The following is a 22,493-nucleotide window of genomic DNA, read 5'->3' on the forward strand; positions in this document are numbered from 1 at the left end:
ATTGTGCCCCCTCCACTCTCAGCAGACACCAGTCATCTCTTGCTGAGTTGTCACTTCCATTGGTGAGCAAAGGGCATTTTGTGAGGAGATCGTATGTTTAAGGTGCATCTTTAGTAGGAGGTGATGCAAAGACACACTTTCCTGGGGGAGCACAGGGAGGGATTGTGCCTCAGGGAGCATCGCTTTAAGATGGGGCACTCCTCTTTAAGATGGTGCACTCCATGACTCTTGATGTAGATGACTTTGTGTAGTGTGGAGAAGGCATGTTTCCCTCCACTGGTTGTGTGGTGTGCACCCCCAGAGTTGTACAGGGGAAGGAGTTGTGTGCAAGGTGCAAAGGGTGGAGTCATTGAATTCTCCCACTAGCCTTTTTGTGTAAGGGCTAGACACAATCTAATTTAATGTGTGCCACATGTTAACCACATCTCCTAACATGTTTCCCTCCACTCCAGAATGCCCTTCTGAGGCTCCGTAATATCACAAAAAGCCCATAGACAAGCATCTCCATGGGCTTGAGGTTAATCTCCACCAAGGAGGAAAACTTACACCCCACATTTCTCATCTACCTATGTACTTTCTGGTTTGAGAGCCAGCATAGCAGTGGCAGACCAAATGTGCCTCTGTTGTTTTGAGAGTAGAGCATATTTAAGGAAGGTTTCATTTTCATTAGTGGAAAGGAATAAAACATAAATCTGAAAAAGTAAAATATTTTCCAGTTGATTGTGCATGATGCAACAGAACCCTTCACATATCCATGCTTTTGTGTGTGCATTTTCTAGTTCTCATTCATAAATGTCTGGCTTTTCAAACTGTGCCTCTGGCACCATTTATAATTTACTTACCATGTTCCTTTTTTATACTAACATACTTGGCACAGATTTTTTTTTTCCTCAGTCAACATTTCTTTTGAGTTTGTGGCCTATGAAGAACGTTCTCTAAACCGCTCTTGTAATTTTATTAACCTCATAGTTGGCACAGGCCTGCATAGCTTTACCTTTAGAAATGCAATCGTATTGACATGTGTATGTTAATTATAATACTAAGCAAAATACAATTATATTTGAATTGTTAAAAGTGCAAAATGAATACAGAAGTGAGAGCTGTTGCTTTCCATTTCATTGCAATGCTATTGTTTACTTCTCTATTTCACTGTGATACTTATTTCAGAGAGTTAATATATTTCCTTTGGACAATTATTAAAATGAACACCATCCCAGTAGTATTTGTTTTTCTTTCAAATTCCCATTAATGAAATATTACTTTCCTTAAACGTCTTTGTTTATCTGTCCCCTTGGATTTTTGATGAATACATAGTTCATCCCTGGTGTACCTCTATTGGCTTCAGTGGAAATTACATCAGGATGAATTTGACCCATTTTGTTTGGCTGCAGAAGCAATGTATATGATTGATTCTCTCTGGCTGGCCTGTCGAGGTGACTGAGTTTGTGGTTTTATATTCCCTTGAAAACAGAACCTTTTTCTTCCATACCAGTACAGTTGTCAAGGACCCACTGGCAGAAGATGACTAAACCATTTTTATGGCTTTATGTTCCATGGATATTTTAAAGGGCTCTTTTGATGCAGTTTCTATTTCTTTTTACTGTATGTGGTTGTTAATTGCCTCCTAGACACTTGAAAATACGATTTCCTTTCTGATTATCAGTTTTGTTCTTCATTAGGAACACATTGTGTCTAGCTGTGTTTCCAGAGCCATTGGAGCCCAAACAACTGCCTTTGATTACTTCCTTGTCTGTACAAAAGTAGTGCCATCATGGTTGACCTCTGGGATGTGCAGACTTCTGCAGTCTCTTCTGAAAGTTAAAGTTTTTCCATTTATTTTGCTGAGAATAGGATTGGACCCTAACTCAAAGGCAACTGGGGAAGAATAAGCATACATCTTTTACATGCATTAGTCTAAAACGGTACCTGTTCTGTACTATATAAATAAAGTCAAATTCTGATTGCCTAACCTATGCAAATACACCTCTACCTTGATATAATGCAACCTGATATAACATGAATTCAGATATAACGCAGTAAAGCAGTGCTTTGGGGGTGGGGACGGGCGGGGCTGCTCACTCTGGTGGATCAAAGCAAGTTCGATATAACGCAGTTTCACCTATAATGTGGTAAGATTTTTTGGCTCCTGAGGACAGCATTATATTGAGGTAGAGATGTAGGTGATATCATTAGGAGCATTCGCTTGAGGCAATCAAAGCATGGTTTACCTGAGATAATGGAAGTCTCATTGACAGATTAAAAAGACAAAAATGTTCCACAGAGAGGACATTCTACACCAGATTATAACAATTTTAAGTCACATTCATGGCCTAACTAAATCAATGCTGTATGTTCAAAAGTGCTATTCATAAATATGAAATATAGTTTTGTGAGATTAAAAATATTCTCCCACTGCTACTTATCAACATATCATATAAATATATAACAGGTGTTTGTTTTTTCCTGTATGGAAACAGCCATATATTCCATTAAGTAAGAAATTTCCTAATTATTAAGGAAAATCTGTATTTTCTTTTTATAGATGCAAACTACCAATACAATAATTTCATTTAATGAAAAAGCAAGAGACTTCAAAGTGGTGTTAGTTTTGATTTTAAAATTTATAGATATTGGTAACAAAATTGGTGATTGTAGTAGAACATCACCACTTTTGTTTAAACACGAGTGAATAGTTAGGATTGTGACAGGGATAAAATGGCAAACGCCAAATCAAAGGGGATTGTAGGGGCTCAGGAGCTTTTAAGATCGGTTCCATATTATCGTCTATATTTTCTTCTTATTAAAATGTCTTCAGGAGTAATAGAGATAATTATACCAAGTTGTCTGGCCAGCATAAGATGGTAAACCAGGATCTTGGGCCCAGGGGTGGCTCTAGACATTTTGCCGCCCCAAGCACGGAGGGTCCGCTGAAGCCGCGGGACAAGCGGACCCTCCGCAGGCACGCCTGCAGGAGGTCCATCAAAGCTGCGGGACCAGTGGAACCTCCGCAGGCAAGTCGCCAAAGGCAGCCTGCCTGGCACCCTAGCAGTGACCGGCAGGGCACCCCCTGTGGTTTGCCGCCTCAGGCACGCGCTTGGTGCTCTGGTGCCTGGAGCCGCCCCTGCTTGGGCCAAATAATGTAACTTATTGTGGAACACAGAGACTGTAGTTTTAGTCCTGCCAACAATTTCTCCCAAAGTCTCAATACATTCCTTAATGACAATGGCATTTAATACTTTTATAAATCTTAAAAGCCCTTTATAAATATAATTAATTAATCTCAGCAATCCACTGAGATTGGTGAATATTCTCCTTATTTTACAGATGGGGACACTGTGACACACGAAGAATAGAAAAGAGATTTTAAAGGCACAAAGGGCAGGGAGGTGCCAAATTCTCATTGGGATCCTTGGAAGGTTTTCCCCTAAATGACATGACTAAGGTCACACAGGCAGATCCTAGCTACAGCTCCATCCCCTTTGTACTGTTCTTGTGGAGCAAAGAGACCAGAAAGTGGCCCTGACTGGACAACTGTGGGTTCTCGAGCTCTGTCACCCACTCCTGACTCTCTAAAATAAGGATTATATTGAGAGGAGCAGACGTGTGGCTGGAGCATGTTGTACTTTGGTAACCCCTATTCAGTATAATAGCTCCTAAGTGGGCATTACAACCTCACAGAGTTTTTAGCAACCTGGAGGCTGCTCTTATTTACTGCATGAGGCAAACCCATCCGAGGCACAGAGGAATGCAAAGATACTTTAATGAAACTGCCTTCTTTCCTTAGCTGTGCTGAGTGGCTCTCTATTATATCTGATGTTCTGGCCCAGTAAGTTAGGGCTTGGCTACACTAGAGAGTTGCAGCGCTGGTGAGGAGGTTACAGCGCTGCAACTTAGGATGTGGCCACACTTGCAAAGCACGGCCGGCGCTGCAACTCCCTGGTTGCAGCGCTGGCTGTACACCCGGTCGAGCCTCGGGTGTAGCGATTGCAGCGCTGGTGATCCAGCGCTGGTCAGCAAGTGTGGACCCCATCAGCGCTTTTATTGACCTCCGGGGTATAAGGAGATATCCCAGAATTCCTGTCCACAACAAACCAGAAGAAAGGGAGAGCTCGGAGTTCAGCCAAACTGCTTATTTAAAAATAAACACAGCTCCTGTTTGCTGAGCGAGCGGAGGCAGGCAGGGGAATTACTTTGGAATGTTCACAGCTGTTTGCTTGAAGAGAGAAACAGCACTCTCACACGGCAGAGGGGGAGGGGGAAGTCCGTGTTGAGCAGTTGCTTATCTGGTCTGATGGGTATTTAGGAATGCATAATTTGCATTTAGTGAATGAGAGAGGAGTGGGGGAAGGGGGTCAGAACTTTTAAAATGATTGAAGCTAGGCACTGTGTGTCTTCCAGTCCTTAGAACTTGCAAGGCAGGGAGCTGAGAACAGTATCAACTCCAAAAATCCATTCTGTCTGTCTCCTCCACGCTCCCTGTCACATTCCGCCCCACCCCCTTCTTTTGAAAAGCACGTTGCAGCCACTTGAATGCTGGGATAGCTGCCCACAATGCACCACTCCCAACAGCGCTGCAAATGCTGCAAATGTGGCCACACTGCAGCGCTGGTAGCTGTCAGTGTGGCCACACTGCAGCGCTGGTCAGCTGTAACTACCAGCGCTGCAAAACTGTAAGTGTAGCCATACCCTTAGTGGTAGAGCCAGAAATTCCTGGATCCTAAGTTCATGGTCAAGCCACTACAAGAGCTAATTCTAAACCTAATTGCTCTTTTAAAATCTTTGGGACAAGTTCTCAGCTGGTGTAAAATGTTGTAGATTCATTTAAATCAATGGAGCTACAACAATTTACACTAGTTAAGATTCCATGTCTTTGAATTTAATTGTGACTTTAAGGCACTGGCTGACATCGAGAGCACTGTGGAGCTGCGCTGCCTCCAGGAGCTCCTCAGCATACAAGAGGAGCATATCTATTGCCACTCCCTTTAAAGGTGCGAAATTTATGTTATTTACCAGCTCATCTTCCACTCCACTGTCATATTTGATATAGCTAGTGCGCTAGTGGCACTATCCAGTCGCAGAATTCAGTCTCAGAGAAGTGCATGGACTGCAGCTATAACTGCCAGATGTGCGGGGTTCGAGGAGGTGTACTTGTACCTTCCCCCCCCACATTGCAAATCCATGCAGGCATTGGGCAGTTTTGAGGGGTAGAGGCCACTGACCTGAGTAGGAAGCTAGCTGTTTTCCTATTCAGGCTACTTATGGTATGACACTGTCATGGCTGTTCTGGTTACCTTTTTCAGGAAGTCCAGCCTTTCCAGATGTTATTCTTTAGGATGTGACAATTCACTAGTGGAAATGGAAAACCATTTCTAGAAATCATAGGTTGTGGAAATATGCTGCTTCTTTGCAGAGGACTTGTAGGGAGAGGATTCCAGGTAGAGGGATGTGGAGAGAGATACAAATATATGGTTTCATTAAATGACAGTGGGGAACTCCCCATAATCCAAATTATAGCTGACTATTCTGTGCAGCCCAATAAAGAAGCTCATTTTCCTGTCACCAGTACTTGCTTTTTCATTACTTTTGAATTGTATTATAAAAAAGAAAATAAGAAATCTTGCTAATGAGTGCTTTTTCAATGAATAACTACGTTGAATTGTTTATGCTGCCTTAATCACCTTAAACTTTACTCCCAAGTAAAGGTTAAGATGCTTTCCAATACTGCTAATATAGTTTGCTGCCACTAACATAGAAATGCCTGACATTTTTCCATTTATAACGTAGTACGCAACTGAAGATTTAATCGAATATGACTATGAGTATGGGGAAGCAGATTATAAAGAGTCTGACATGGTAACAGAGGGACCCCCACAATTCGAGGAGACAATAACACAAACAGAGGTAACAAAATCTGGTCCATTTGTTGTGTGATGTCCTGCTGTCCTCTGTCATGTGGTTTGTCATTTTGTGTCATCTGTTTATCAAACTTATCATATTCCTTACACTCATTCCTTTCTTGTGTATCCATAACATTTGTTTTCACCTAGCAATGGAAGCCATCAAGACTTACAGCATTCATTTCTCCTTTGCTTCCTTTTCCTTCATTCATACTTTCTGCATTTCTTTTTCATTTTATTTATGTTTTTCCATTCCATCTTTCACCACATTTTTCAGAAAAAGAAAGCCAAAGCCAAAAAGAAGAAGAGGACAGTGGCCACCAACTCAAAGAACAAACCCACAAAGGCCACAACAAAAAAATCTGAAAATTTTGCATCCAAGAAGAAGAAAAGTTACCAGGCAGCAGCAAAAGGCAAACTAGGGGTAAAGGTAGCAAAGAAATAATCAAGATCTTTTCCAGGCCAAGACTGGAAGATCTCTGATCATGAGACATAAATAGCCCTAACCCCACTAGATGAATACATCTGCGGCTAATACCATAACCTGATTAAATAGTGATTCCTGCTGAATAGTTGTCTTTTTCTACATTTTTAATAATGCATTTTCTTTTTAACATAGGCCAATATTGTTGATGAATTTCAAGAAGAGTATAGCGTGACTGAAACTGACTATGGGATTTCAGAGGGTTCCCAGACTGAGGCTCCCAGGCACACAACTGAAGCTAATGAGGTAATGAGGACTGTGGAAAAGTACAGGCAAAGTTACTCTACAAATCAAGTTTTAATAGCTAACACATCACAATCACTCTCTGTTTTTACAAAAGGAAGAACAAGAAAGAGAAAACTTCTCTTCTCCCTGTGTGCCTCTGGGTAACTTTCATTGATGGGACTTAAATAACGCACAACTAGGCTCAGAACTTATAGTATTTTCTTGGGCAAAACTCCAATTGGCTCTAGTTTGCTCAAGTAAATGCTGTAAAATCCTCAGACAACAAATGAGGCACTTAGCTACATGCCCTTTTGGGCCTTATGCCTGTTACCCAGCAGGAGTAGCAAAGCATTACTCTCTTTACAGCAGGAACAGGTTCCCATCCTCTCCATCCCGCTCTTCACTGTTTATCTTACACTTATATGCTCAAAATTCTGCACCTCTGCTGTGGTGGATCAATTCCTATATGAAAAATATGTGCTGGACCTCTAAAGTTCTCTTTTATAATTTTAATACTGAACCAAAGCAAAGAGGGAAACTAACCACTGGTTTGCTGTTGCTTAAAACCGCTTATTTTGATATTCAGCCAATTGAAATTTTTGAAAGTAAATATTTTCCTTCATGCAAATAGCAACATGTTGAAATAAGTTAAAAGCCATCATCTCCTTTAACAAGAAACAATGAAGAACAAACAATTTTTTTGCATGCTGTGAAGGTTATATTCCTTCAGAACATTACTTGCTCGTTTTTTGTCAATAATTATATATTTGAGCTATGTGAATGAAAAAAATCAAATGATGATTACAAACCTGCTAAAATGAATGCTTTTAGACAGCCATAGCCAAAAGCCTGAATGTTATTTCATTATTTTAAAATAACATTAAGTAATGTGCTGGCTAATTATGGTCAAGAAATTTTTTAAAGGTTTTCTTTTACGTAATCCTTTCAGAATGAACATGTAGTGCTTGAAAAGATGTACAAAACTACATAACTCTTTTCCTAAAGCTACAATCATGGCTCATTCAATATGAACATGAAAAGAAATGCTGAAATTGCTCAGCATCTTCTTTCCAGGTTTGGAACTGGAAAATAGCCACCCAACAGTTCAACAAATTTTAATAACTTGATGAAGAACACAAAAAGAGGCAAATTGATTTCATTACTTCCATCTGGTTCATCTTAGAAATGAAATGGGAACAGCAAGACTTTCTACTTTCAAAACCTGAATTCCAGGGTTTCATGATTATTTTGGAACAGTTGATGAAATCAACAACATCAGACATTGGAGGGAGCCGTAGATAAACTCTGCGCATTATTTACAATGATTTAGCCAATATTTCAATGTCATTATTGTAGCAAGAACCACTCAAAGTGCCAACATTTTTCTTCAGTGGGAGCTGCTTGCAGGTATTTTACATAAAAGCAAAATTTGATCCAGAACTCTGAACTCAGGTCTTCACACATAAGCAAACAAGTATTTGATTTCCAAAAATGATCTACACTGATGTAAATCAGAAATAACTATATTGTAGTTAGTGGAATTACACTGGTGTTAAATTGATATGAAATCAGAATCTGGCCTTCTGTTTTAATTGCCATCTATTTCCATGCCACCAGGATCAGACCAATATATTGTTAATGATTTCTGATGCACTGTTTGAGGACAAATCAATTCACCTCTGTGTAATATTCCAGGACATATGGCTGATATGTGCAATATTTTGGCCCAGATCCTTTCAAAACTTTCCTTCCAAGAATCTTATTAAAAATCCATAGTCTTTTTCCAATTTGCTTTGTACATCTGAGATAAGATGCTGTCTAAAAAGCTTTGGTGCTTATAAGTTGATTGCTTGGTTTTACACTGTTTTCATAATTGAGGAAGGAAGCTTTCAGAAATGTTCAACTTCATCTTCTATGAGTTTTGCAGCTGGAATCTAGACTGAACCAAAAAATATATATAAACTGCTATGGTAAATGTAAACCAAGACTTGTGTGAGTGATCGATATGCTGCAAAAACATCAGAAGGGGGAAAAAAGTTGAAACATTTAGCTTGGCACTGTTTTTTATTGACACAAGATAGTCAAGAATGCTGTACATAACTAAAGAAATGCTTGCACTTTCTGCACATTACAAATTAGATGATATTGTTTAAATAACCCTAAATTAGTTCACAGCTTATTGGGATGCATGTGTTTAATTGTACTCCACATGATTCATGAATGTTTGATATTAAACATGTGAAATCAAGCAAGGAAACTTAGATGTATTTTACATAGAAGTAACACTGAGCGAGCAAATGCACATAGTGTATTGCATATGCAGTAATAGATTCAATGTTTTGGGAAAAAATGCCAATAAAGTGTATGAATGAATTACTACTTTGTACATACTCATGTGCATAGAATGATCTTTTAATTAATTTGGAAGGCTGGTTTTCCAGTTCTTCAGAATCTAATTAAAAGACAACATGCGTTTTTCTACTGTTCTGTCTTCTTTTACACAAGTCATCACTGTCAGTCTCCAAATGCATACATTGCTTTACTAACAGTAACCCACATATTCCTCCTATTCTCTGAAACTTTGCTACATATATGAATAGCATAATCCTGTTGAAGAAGTATTTGCTGAAGAATACCTAACTGGAGAGGATTATGATTCAGAACATAAAAAAAATGAGGATACTGAATATGGAAGCAGAGGAGTAGACTTCAGTGAATCTGATCTTCTGGTAGATGGAGAATTAGGCGAATATGATTTTTATGAATATAAAGAATATGAAGAAAAACCAACCAATCCCACAAATGAAGAGTTTGGTCCTGGTGTTCCAGCAGAGACTGATATCACAGAAACAAGCGTAAGTTGGTTACAGGCAAAATGTGGTAGTATTTGATTGATTGAAGTTAGCAATTTTTTTTTGTAATTGTCTAGATTTTCTTGTCAGTTATTGGAGAATATAGAGCCTGATTCAAAGCCCATTGAAGGTAATGTGAAGACCCCCATTACCTTCAGTGGGCTTTGGATTAAACTTTTATTTTCATTTACATTACTGAACCTCCTTTTGTTTTCTCTTCTGGAATGTCTAAGGAAAACATGAAACAAATGAAATTATTATTTGTTGTGATAAAGCTGGAAAACAATGGAAGTAGTACTTATGGGTATGAGTGCATGAATTATAATCACTTCCATTAGTTTTATATGATGAAATAAGTGTTTTTGAGCTAATATACTTTATTATGCTAAATATTTGTTTAAATGTGTATGAGTGTCTGTGCCACATCAATGAAAAAATCCATGAGAGTGGGAAAGCGAAGGCCAGAACCCCATGTGGGAGAACCCTGCAGTGTTGCTAACTGATATTTCCCTCAAAAGTGATAGGGCCATAGCCTTGCAGATAGTGTTGGGTTCATGGCTTGCCAACTCCATGCTTTATGAGGTTCCAATAGGAAAGCAGGATGATCCTGTGAATCATACTCAGGGTTGACCTTCTCTTCTTTGCTGCTGTACAGGGTCTCTTCTCCCCCAGACAGAATCATTTGGTCAGTATCTATTGGCTTTACCATTCCCTTCAATATAGCAAACTGCCCATTTCTCCCAGGAGGGTACAAACTGCAAAGGGAACTAATACTCCCATTTGGATTTCTGATTGGGTAGCCTCTGCATGGTGTAGAAGGAGAGCATTCTGAGTACAGTGTTTGCTCTGTACCTGTCCTGGTATTCTGCACATAAACTGAAACAGGGGCTTACCTAGGAAATGATGGGGGCTTGCCATGAAATTGGTTCCCCCCACTAACCTTCAGGTCCAGGCTTTTATATCCCATTGACTGCTTCTTTGCTCCTCTCATGGAATCATAGAATATCAGGATTGGAAGGGACCTCAGGAGGTCATCTAGTCCACCCCCCTGCTCAAAGCAGGACCAGTCCCCAGACAGATTTTTACCCCAGTTCCCTAAATGGCCCCCTCGAGGATTGAATTTACAACTCTGGGTTTAGCAGGCAAATGCTCAATGTCTCTATGATATTAGTTTGGATTTATCATCTTCCTGACACAGATGGTGACGCACTGAGGCAGATCTCCCTCACAAAACTCCTCTGTTTGCTGCCCCTGTATGTTATCACCTCTGGTTGCTTAGGTCCTGGCTTTTTAAACTCTAGTTCTCTTTGAATTAGCCCTGCCCCCTTTTCAAGGCATCCTAAAGGGATTAGGGATCAAATAATGGCAGGCTTGAGTCTCATTAGAAAACTCCCAGTCTCACCTAGCAGATTTTAGGCTAAGCACCCCCACCCAAATCATGAGTAATACCACTAACTAGTAACATCTTAACGAGCAGTGTAAAAATGAATGAGAAAAAACCTCTCCCTTCTGTAGTCTCAAAATTGAGGTATAGTCTGCTGTTACAAATTATTTTTGCTCTTAACCTCCATAAGCATTAATGATACCTACATATGAATCCCTTTAATGTTAATGAAGACATACCCTGAGAATATATATTTTCACTCATACTATATGGTAAATGATACATTATTCTGTAGATTTATGGAGAGTAGGATTCATGTAAGAGCTTCTCTTCTTGGTTGCTGGGCAAGATAAGTGGCTTTGGGTCATGGATAAAGAATGTGAAGTCTCCTGTCTAACTGGTGTTACTAATGTGTGGCCAAACAGCTGTATATGTTTGCTTCCCTGCCCTACTGCAAGAGGAAAGAGTGGTAAAAAGAAAAACATATAGATAAACATAGCACTTCATTTTCAATGTCACACAGTATTGAGTGATTCATCTCTGAAACTTCAAACCCCTAATTTTTACTATCATAGTTTTTGCTAGATTTTGTTGCTCTGTTGTGCCATATCTTATTTAAAAACATATTGGTCCAGAACTTGAGTAAAATTCAAGGTAAATATCCAGACTCTTGCTAGACTTGATACTATATATGGCATTTGGACAACAAGAAATGAAATTAGGGGCATGGGAAATGACATCCCAGTGCAGGAAAGGCAGGTTCCTTCTTGGCTGAGTAACAAGAGAGCCCTGCGAAATCTAGCCTGGCTGTATGGCCCAAGGAGTGGTGACCCCAGTACAAAATGCAGCTGCTGGCCTGTGACAAAGTGGGGCCCAGTGGAATGAAATTATCTCCATGACAATCAGGGGAGGTGGGAGAATAAGTAACTCATCTTTTCTCATCCCTTCCCTCCGTCTCTTAGTTCCACTACTCACAGAGCCACAAGACAGTAACTGAAGCCCTAGGGCTAGATTCACTCCTGCTTCTTCCACTGCTTCAGTATGATGCAAAGAGAGCAGTAAGGATGCAGGTGGGGATGCTTAGAGGGACAAGAGGCTATTTTACAAAAGTCCCTTGCCTTCACACACACCCCTAGCACCTCTGCAGCTGCAAACCTTGGAGCATGAACATTTTCCCACCTCCTCCTGGCACAGTGGGTCAACCATTCCCAAAGTCAGGGTTTCTCAAACTGGAGGTTGTGACTCCTCAGGGGGTCACAAGGTTATTATATTGAGGGTCACAAGCTGTCAACCTCCACCCCAAATCCCACTTTACCTCCAGCATTTATAATGGTGTTAAATATATTTAAAAGTGTTTTTAATTTATATGGGGGGGGGCGTACTCAGAGGCTTGCTGTGTGAAAGGGGTCACCAGTACAAAAGTTTGAGAACCACTGCCCAAAGTCATTTGATGTAGTGTACAACCACTCTACAAGACCTTCTGAAGCTCCCATTCTCTGTATGATCACATCATCTGTAGTGTGATATGCCAAAAATAAGCTTATTAAAAATAATATCCTCCTTCACCACACACACACACAGTTTTAGGATCTAATCCTGCAGTCCTCACGCAAAGTCCCACTGAAAAAGTCATTGAGAATTTTACTGCTATAGATGTTATAGGATTAGTTAGATAATTAATGTTATTCCACTGATTAACGTGTTTTTTTAGTATTTAACACTTTTGTTTGATAGGATTTGTGTTAGTGATACATTTTTCATGGCACAAATCCACTCCAGCTTTAGTGTTAAATAACAGAGTGTCTGTGCTTCTCAGTACGCACAGGGTTCTTAGGCCTAATGTATATTTTCATTTTTTTTCATTTGGCAGGTGACTGGGCATGGTGCTTATGGAGAAAAAGGACAGAAGGGAGAACCAGCTGTGGTCGAACCTGTAAGTACCTGGGTGGAGATTTTCTTTTATAAAGTGCCGTGGGATTTTCATAGATAATTATTTCAGTGACAAACCATGTCACCTATGGCTAGGAAGTCAGGATATTATATGTGATCTCCTCCAGTATTATTCTGTGGACTAGCAACACAAATGATAAAGAAGAGCCCCACAGACACACCTTCTTCTGCCATATACTGGGCCAACTCTGATGTCCCTAAGACAGACCAAACCTTTTTGTGGACAAGAAATAAATAGCCTCAGAAGAATTGGTCCTGTTAGTCTTCATCTTAATGTCCCACACATCATGAGAACAGCCAACAAAATCCCTATAATTGTTTACTGAAAAACTTGCTTTTGATGTTGTAACATGAATACATAAAAACAGTAGCACAGGTTCATGTAGCACCATCATGAAGCAACATACTGATGCTCTGCTTATTTATCCTACATTCAAATTTGTGAACATTAGCAATGGTAAGGAAGCAGCCTAAAGAATGCCTTTCATCTGTGAATAGCAATGGAGGCAGTGAAGCAGCTTCTACACTAAGCACAGTTATGTTGTAGCATTGTAGTTCGGATGACTATTATAAACCTGCTTTTAAAAAAAATACTGAAATATCTTGTCTTAAGTTTATAGAGTGGCTAGCAGAAGCTGAATGCTACTGTCATTTAATCCTCTGGAAGTCTGAATGGCTCTCCAAACATGTATTTGACTGGAGTGGAAATAAGAGTGGTAATTTTTAATTAGGTCTTAGTTTTGTGATACAAACTACAATTATCACAGAGCTTAGTGTTTCTAGAAGTCACTGGTCACAAAAGGTAAAAGACGGTAATAGAGAATGAGTGGCAAGTCAGGAATGAAATGCAATGACAGTGAGATATGGAAAAGCTCAGACTTCATTATCCCAGAAAATATCTGGTTCTTATAAACTACTGTTATTCCCCACCGCCATACTTAAATTCTCTAGCAGTATTTTTTAAAAAATCAGTTGTGAGTCAGGCTGCATACAGCGTACCATGCTAAAAAAACTCACACATCAATGTGTAAAAAGGAAGTTTCTGAAGCCAATCCAATATTTTTAAAGCTTCTACTGTAGGAATAGAGGCTTCACCAATATTCCATTTTGAATTTCCTCTTGGAGCAAAATCCTCAGAGCAGCTCTTTGATACCAAAAGTTTCAGGAGAAGGTTCTGGATGATATCATAAGTGTGTGTGTATGTAGACATGCACATAACTCCATGAAACAAGTAATTCAAGATCTTCAAGACCTGTAAGTCTTCCCCACTTTTAAAGTTGGAGAACTATAAGGTAGAGTACAGCTCCTTCCTAATTATACTAGATGACTTCGGAAGCCATCAGCAAAACCGTACTTGCATAAAATGGAACAAAACCAGGATAATGTTAAATCAGCATATATGAGTTATCATTGTGCCTATTCTGCTAATGTTTTTTTCTTGAAAATTTGTAGCACAGAAAGCGAGACATTGCTCAGGGTAATTTAGGAAATTTCTGTGCAATTATTTTATATGCTACAATGGCTGCACTGAAAAGTACAAATTATATTCGCTGAAAGAAAATGTTAACCTTAGTAGTTATGGAGAGAAGATTTGTTGTGCTTTGATGAGAACAAACAGATGGATATGGAAGTGAAAACATAAGGATTATAATGTCATAAGACTCCTTGCTAATTTTATTGCAATTGTAATTTATTCTTTGCTTTTTACACTTCTCTAAAAGATAAAGAATCTGGTGTCATTTTTTCTATAGGGGATGCTTGTTGAAGGACCAGCAGGACCAGCAGGACCTCCAGTAAGTGGATATTTTCTCATTTTCTTTGGCTTTCATAGTTTAATTATAGTTTCATTTTAGTGCATTCAGTGTGTCCATTGTGCTTTGGTACTTATGACTTGACATATTTAAAAATAGAGACATTTCTCATTTGTAGAATGTACTCAACACAGTAGAACAGGGCAAGATTTACAGAAGATCTCAGCTCAAGTGTTTTCAGTGGGAGCACACTAGAGTGCAGAGAACTTTTTTGAAAATCTGGCCCAATTGTGGGTGCCCAGAATTTTGAAAAAACTGTCTATACATTAATATAGAAAAATTCTGCCTTATTATTTGGAGATAATCATGTATGGGTCTTAAACATAAACATAATTTTTCATAGACAATAGTTGAACACACTGATACAATCAGTCATTCAGCATTATGGTCTGTTTTTTCGTAGGGTCTTACAGGTCCCCCAGGTTTACAGGGTCCCACTGGTCCTCCGGGTGACCCTGGTGAGAGGGTAAGTCAAAATATGGATTATTTAGTTTATTAATGGTATATCTTGCTCTAATCATTGTAAGATTTAAATGGAACAGATGCTTAGCTAGTGTATATTGAGGTAGCTAAAGTGTAGTTCATGGAGCTGCACCAGTTTACACCAGCTGAGGATCTGACCAATATTTCTTTTTCAGTAGCAATACATAGTGAAAACACAGGAGAAAGAAGCAATGTCCCTGTGATGCATTTCTAAGATTATAGTATCTATCTAACCCCAATATCACTGTTTTATTTTGGTGTGAATGATTTTAAAATGTAATTAAATAATCATAAAAATCCAGTTGCAAATCTCTGATATAAATTTGAATGATATTTAAACAAAATGATTGAACAATAAACCGCTCAAATGAAGAGATGAATAAAGATGATATACAATAACAAAATCCTCTCTGAAATGATGGACACAATGGATACTGTCTGTGTGAACTATGTTGGACATATTGTGATCTTCGATGGTGCAAGGACAAATGAGCTTATTAGTTAGCATTATATGATATGGTTCTTGAAAGAACTGGTGTGGTCATGCCTAAAATGATAGTCTAAGACAACCCATTTTAAAGTCACATATTTAATGCAGCCTCTACTTAATTCTTCAGTGTTTTTGTAGGCCTTTTGTACAATTTTATAACAGCCTAAATGTGTTCAGTTCAGGAAAATTTTCTATTGCAATAGACATGAAATAAATGTCACTCAGCTTTACCAGTGACAGTTTACTGAAAAGTCTAGTATGCTCATGAAATATTTGTTTCTGGGAGGCACTGAAAATACAGCAACTGTTCACTGTATAATTTGACATTTTTGTTAGAATTCTAAATCATACCACACAACCTACATGTAGAAAACGGACTGACATAAGCATTTTTTCTTCAACCTTTATTCTTATAGATTTAATAATTCCATATATCTTTATGGAATTAAACTGATAAAGTAACACAGAAACTTAATGTTATTATAATGAAATCACTTGGGGTGATATTCCTTTTGCTTGTAAAGTTGTAAGTGATCTGTAAAATTCTACATGAAACAGCTCTCACAATAGACACATCAAGGTCATGTTTCTGCACTGGGGTCTACCCTTGTAAAGTCCTAATAATTTCACTAGAATTCCATATGAATATAGAGATTTGTACTAGCAGATGCTGGTGCTGCATCAAAGCCTACTTCTTTAGCATTACAAAGTGACTCATTCAGAAATTTAGCTTATGCCACTTAGTATAGTTTTTTTTAAACACATATGAAATGTATTCACAACCTACAAGAATGAATACATGTGGCCCTGTAATTAGCAAGATGTGTTTAATTAATCTCCATTTCCTTTTGATTTCACAGGGTCCATCAGGGCGTCCTGGCCTGCCAGGTGCTGATGGTTTACCTGGTCCCCCAGGTACCATGTTGATGTTGCCAGTAAGTCCTGTTAGGGTTGCAGAGTGGTCAAACTTATATTAAATTATGCTTTTGCTTCCAAAGAAGGGGAATGAATTAAAAAGACAAAATAAATCTCCTGTCCTACAGCAGGTTCTGTCTTTGGAAAGAGATGTACAACAGAGGTTCTGAACATTTGTGATCCTTGAAGATCACTTGCTAATTTTCACAAGAGAAAAAGAGTTAGTTCTGGTTTTCCTGGCCAAATTTAAACCTGGGTGACTGAACTATGTCTTCTAAATTACCTTTATAATTTTCAATTGTCAATGGTATTATTCTCCACGACCTGTCTTAAATTATTTGGGTGTGGCACACCTGAAAGCCAAACCCACTATATGCTTCCTGCCTTCAAGTCTCAACTGACTTAATATGATCAGCACCTTTCAAGATTGGCCTTTGGTATGCACACATATTCAACCCAATCCTGCTTCCGCTGGAGACCATAGCAAAATTCCACAGGATTCAGGAGCAGGCACAAGCCCAAAGGTAGCATAGTATGCTGGTGTGAACGGCAATATATCAGTGTAAATCACTATAAAGTGCAGCAGCTACCATCACAGGAATTAATAAACAGACTGCAAATACAGTGAAGTACAGTTGGTAAGATGTGATGGATAGAACTGTTTATTGGTTGTAGTTGCTGCTGTGCTGCTGGATCTGGGAACTACATCACTGGTTAGTAAGAATGAGGAAAGAAAGCTTGTGGAAAGTTTATTTTCTATTTAGAGAACAATCGGTGAAAGGTTATTATAAAGAGCTATGTTTTGAGCTGGCACCTGCAGTGTAGTTCTGCTAAGATATTATTAGTAGAATGATGGAAACATTTATTCACCAATAATTATTTGATAAAAATGCCATTATTCCCCAGGAATATTATTCACAAGTTATTATTCCAACTCTAGTCACTCTTTCAGAGAAGGGTACTTCATACTTTTAACAGTGTGCTCTACTAGGTGTGGCAAGGATGGAATAAATCAACTATAGCCAACCTACTCAGACACTTTTGTGCATCCCACTTGGCATCTCTCTCTGCATCTTTAGATCTGTGTAAATCTGGCCCTGAGTGACTTACCAAGGCCACACCAGATGTCTGTGGTAGAGCAAGGAACTGAAATCAGGTCTTCTAGTGCCTTAAGCACAGCTTAGACTGCATTATTCAATAGACTATCTATAGCAAAGATTTCAGGGAAATCTCTCACTGTTTCTGTATCACTGGTGTAGCTCCAGCCTTGCAAGGAAGAGTTGGTATGCTGGTATAGACCAACAGCTGGTGTTTTTACCACCGTGTTATCTAACCTTGCTCTGAACATAGATGATAAAAATGCTGATGACCTGTCTACCAATGGTCCCACCATTGCTAGCACCAGTGAAGCTGCACTGATAATGGGAGTTTTCTTGAAAAGTATCCCTGTCTAAAAAGCTAACAAAAAAAGCAAGATATAAAATACATACTCCTGTTGTAACATTTTGTTTGCCCCACCCTCTTACTGTAAAGAGAACATCTAAATAGTAAGGGTAATCTCAGCTTTTATTAAAAAAAAGTTTTTAGCCCTTTTCCTTGCAAAGATAACCTTGAGTACATAAATCAGTCATTGAAGTTGAAAGTCTGTCACTGCAATTATCCTGAACTTCACAGGTTGTTCATGGTCCCCACTATAGCCACCAGGGCTTGGATCCATCAAATGTGTCCCTCAGTTTTGGAAGGTACAAAAATAAATTTGTATTTGTGAGGATCATTACTTCTCAGGACACTTCTGATACCCTCACTGCTGACTGCCACAAGCTCCTTCCTATTTACTTCCTGCACCTTCACTAGTTACACTGCTGAGCAGCCAGTATATCCTCATAGTACGACGGTTCTCTCCAATAGCATGAGAAACATAGGTGCTGCAGCACCCCCTGACTTGAAATGGTTTCCATTATATACAAGGTTTACAGTTTGGTTCAATGGCTCTCAGCACCCCCAGCACCCTGTCCTGGTCTAATGGACTAAGCAGAGGATAAAGAACAAGGCAGTATTGCATTCTAATCTTTGCAGTAACAGTAACTATCTCAAGGACTTAATCGAATCACTTAATGTTTCAGTGTTAGCTTCTCCATCTGTAACATGGGCAAATGCCCCCCCGTGAGGTGCGTAGGTATCCATCATCTTACATAGTGCTTGAATTCACCAGAATGCACACAGACCTCCTAATGGGCCCCAGGTGCCCCTGGCTAATTTGGGCAGCTCCAACTTGATTATTATTAATTAATTATGATTGTTATTACTGTAAATGTTGACAATTCTACATGAACACCAACACAAAGAGGGGGCTCCATTCCGCAGCAGGAAGCAGGGGTGTTGGGGGCAGAATCTTGATGATCCTTTTCCCATTTCAAATAAATAATAATAATAATAAAAGATCACTTCATTTTGTAGGTGCCCCATAGAATCAGCTTGCTGTCCCTTCCACAAACCATTCCCTCTGCATAATGATGTGATTGCAGTAGAGAGACATCATTTATACTTGGAGAAATGCAACAGTAAAAATTGTTTCATGACCAGGCTAAAAATACTATAATTGGGTCTGTTAAGAAGGCAATTTAACTGAATTTGGAGAAAGTCAGAAGTTGACAGAAGATGGGATTGATCTGATTCCATGTTTTGTCACCACAAAGTAATCTGATCACCACATTCAAGACACAGTAAATTTGGATAATTGAGAACAGTGAAATAAACTATTTTCCAGTTAACATTTATATCTGCTATAATTAGTACATTTATTAATTAGTATATAATTAATATAATTAGACAAATTAGACTGATTAGACTACTTTACATATTCTCTATATGTTATGTGATGCACAATATCAGTTATATCTACCTGTCTAGATAATAATGTTTGAATTCTTATTTAAAAGCCTTGTGTACATCTTAAACATCCATTTAAGTTGAGAATTTAGGAAAGGGCATAAACTATTCCACATCAGATATTAAACTGTTTTCATATCAAATCCTGACATCAATTGAATTGCATTTCTCCAAGTACTAACTAAAGTTGTATTGGCTTTTGCTACATGGTACTAATTGATTTTGGTGGAATTTGGTTATTAGTACAATTTGGCAAAAAACAGGAATCCATTCTGGTTTCCTGTGTGGCATTTTAATGGCCCGTTGTATAAATTAAAATAAAAGGATTCAAGTGAAATCAACAGAAATTTTACCTTTTATTTATATGGGAGAAGAACTGGGCTCAAATTCTTTTAACAGTAACTTAATATTCATACTGGAATGAGTGGGTCTTATTTTACACTCTGTTGAAGTTTAATGAAGTGACACCAGATTAAAAGCGGAGTAAAGAATCTGGCCCAATACCCTAAGCAGCACTTTCTGTAGTTGCAGGGAACAAGTATATTTCTAACTTGGCTAAGTGTGAATTCTTTTTCTTTGTGTGATATTTGTAGTTCCGCTTTGGTGGAGATGGTGAGAAGGGCCCAACAATCTCAGCTCAAGAAGCTCAAGCCCAAGCTATTCTTCAGCAGGCGAGGGTAAGAATATTAAACTGGAATAAAAATAAAGCTGCAAATACAGAGGAGACTTGTGTGAAGTTGCCTGTTATACAATGTATATATCGGGGAGAGAGAAAGAAAACATGAGCTCGATGCAGACGATATAGACGTTTCAATGAAGTCCTGAAAGCAGAAATGAAAAATAAGATTTCAATAAGTCATGAATATTACATATAAACACACACATATTCACCCCTCCCACACAAGAGACATTGATTCACACATGAATGATAAGATGAGGGCTGTGAGAGTGAGGACAAAAGATTTCATAGGCTTGCCGCGGCAGCAGAGCATCTGACCAGAGTTGTGGAGGAATTTGGGATGACAGGTTGATGAGATGTCCAAATCAGTTTATTGTCTGTCTTCCCTTGATTAATACTGGAAAGTGTAATATATCCTCTGGAATGTGTATATGTGTGGTGACACCATCATGCTTCATTCTCACTGTGTGGTCCAAATGGTTTAATTGAGAGATAGAAACAATCATCAGTGTGGGACAGCACAGAAGAAATACTAAAACATCTTCTTTAGTCCAACAGAAGAACACTTCTTAATTGCAAAGACAGATGTCCAGTTCTTAGGGTTACCAGTGGTTTATTCCTACTGAAAATGTACAGATGTTATGGGAGTGAAAGACAAACTTAATATAAATTTGTATGCATAGTCTGTTATAGTCTCATTTAGTAAACAGTAACTGAGATTTGCTAAGTAATATATTTTATGCATCACACTTGTGAGAGCTTAATACACACAATCTTTTTAATATGGATTGCCAGTTCCTAGGCTTAGCAAAATAAACATCTCGTGAACATGCAGTTAACCTTGGTCACCAGCCACTAGCATAAATTAATTACTAATAATCTGGCCATGCAATGAATATTATGTAATTGTTGTAGCTTCCCCTTGAAATATGTTTTTTTTTCTTCCTTTTTTTAACAGATCGCTATGAGAGGACCACCTGGCCCCATGGGACTCACTGGAAGACCAGGTCCTGTGGTATGTTAAACAAAACAAGGATAAAAAATGGAATACACAAGTATTAAAAGTACATGGTCCAAATTCCTGCTTCACTTACACCCATGCAATAAAAGTGATTTGCCTGGGGACTTCATTGCTATAATTAAGGCCAGAATTTGAGTCCATATTCTTTTGACGGGTCTGAAGTTCACCTGTGAGCTAATTGAATGTATGGATAGAGTACACTTTAAAACTTGTGAATGCCTTATACAACTAAATAAGCCTGTGCAGTTAGATAACCGCACCTTTCAGTATTCAGGGTGTTTATTATGGTAAATATTAGGAAATGAAAGGGAATGCTGAAGAATAATCTTACCTGTTTATCGTCAGTAAAGTAAGTCAGTACTGTAAATTGGCACAACTCCCACTGACTTCTAAGAGAGTGGTATTTATTTACTTCAGGGCTGAATTTGGCTCACAGACTAATATTGAATGATTTTGAAGGATATTACTGTCACTGTGGTTGTAAAAATATTCTGAGTTCAGTACCCAGTCTGCAGGGAATAAAAATCACAGCTTTTTAACAGCAAGCATATCAAATAGTTCTTAGGTCACCAGTACGTTTGCCACTGTGATCTCTACACAGCATTTTAAAAGTATAGCACATGTGAGAAAAGTGGAAAATCAGGTAGGAGGCTCTGCACTTTATAAATCACCTGACCAATCTTGTAATTGTTATTTCCTCTTTTAGGCAATGGATACATTGTAGACTCAAACAATCCACAAAATGCTGTAATTTAGCATTTACCATGTTTCAAAAAGTCATTTAAGTATAACAACAATAATGTAAAATGATAACTGCTGGAACCAAGATTATAGGCTTTGTAGAAAACAAGTCTTTTCTAAAATTATCTCAGGTGATTATATTTATCCTCTTGGAGCCAGACAGTAGGGTTTTTCTCTAGAGTAAGTATAGCATACAAATTTGGAAGGATTCACTTAGTTTGGAAAGCAGTATTTAGTCTGCTTTGTTGGCATAGCTAAATTGGCAGATATTTTGCCTGTTTTGTGATTATGGTGATCACTAACTGCTGTATTTTAACAATGTGCTTTGAAAAACAATGGATGAACTGCAGTACAAAGAGAAAGTTTAGCTCTTGTAATGACATAAAACACACATCTAGTTGTAAAATATATACAAAAACATGCTTAACGTTATTTAATAGCACAGCAGGTCATTAATGTAGAACAGGCATCCATGAAACATTCATGAGGTGGTATAATTATAACATCAGGAGTACAAACACTCTTTCTCCATCTTTTCTGGCCCCTCGCTGCCTTTATGTGCTCCCTCAGAAACAGCTCATTGCTGAGTGGTAACATTGTGACATCACTGTTAAGTCACTTCCTCTGTCCCATCTTTCTACCTCTTTTCTCCCCTCCTGTCATCATCTCCCT

At 38.5% G+C, this 22,493-nt stretch overlaps 1 protein-coding gene across 2 annotated transcripts in view; it reads left to right on the plus strand.

Annotated features, from left to right (window-relative positions):
* Positions 1-22,493, plus strand: part of COL11A1 (collagen type XI alpha 1 chain) — a 234,636-nt gene that overhangs the window by 65,062 nt on the left and 147,081 nt on the right. Inside the window, exons 6-14 of one of the 2 annotated variants that reach the window (XM_030573460.1) lie at positions 5,785-5,901; positions 6,517-6,627; positions 9,207-9,461; positions 12,713-12,775; positions 14,544-14,585; positions 15,007-15,069; positions 16,437-16,511; positions 19,974-20,057; positions 21,018-21,074. In XM_030573460.1, coding sequence (XP_030429320.1) covers positions 5,785-5,901; positions 6,517-6,627; positions 9,207-9,461; positions 12,713-12,775; positions 14,544-14,585; positions 15,007-15,069; positions 16,437-16,511; positions 19,974-20,057; positions 21,018-21,074 — 867 coding nt within the window. Of the gene's footprint in view, positions 1-5,784; positions 5,902-6,174; positions 6,322-6,516; positions 6,628-9,206; positions 9,462-12,712; positions 12,776-14,543; positions 14,586-15,006; positions 15,070-16,436; positions 16,512-19,973; positions 20,058-21,017; positions 21,075-22,493 lie in introns of both variants that reach the window. The other variant, XM_030573461.1, reaches the window with a different exon arrangement.

Source organism: Gopherus evgoodei, chromosome 8 (assembly GCF_007399415.2).
Source record: "Gopherus evgoodei ecotype Sinaloan lineage chromosome 8, rGopEvg1_v1.p, whole genome shotgun sequence".
Classification (NCBI taxonomy): Eukaryota; Metazoa; Chordata; order Testudines; family Testudinidae; genus Gopherus; species Gopherus evgoodei.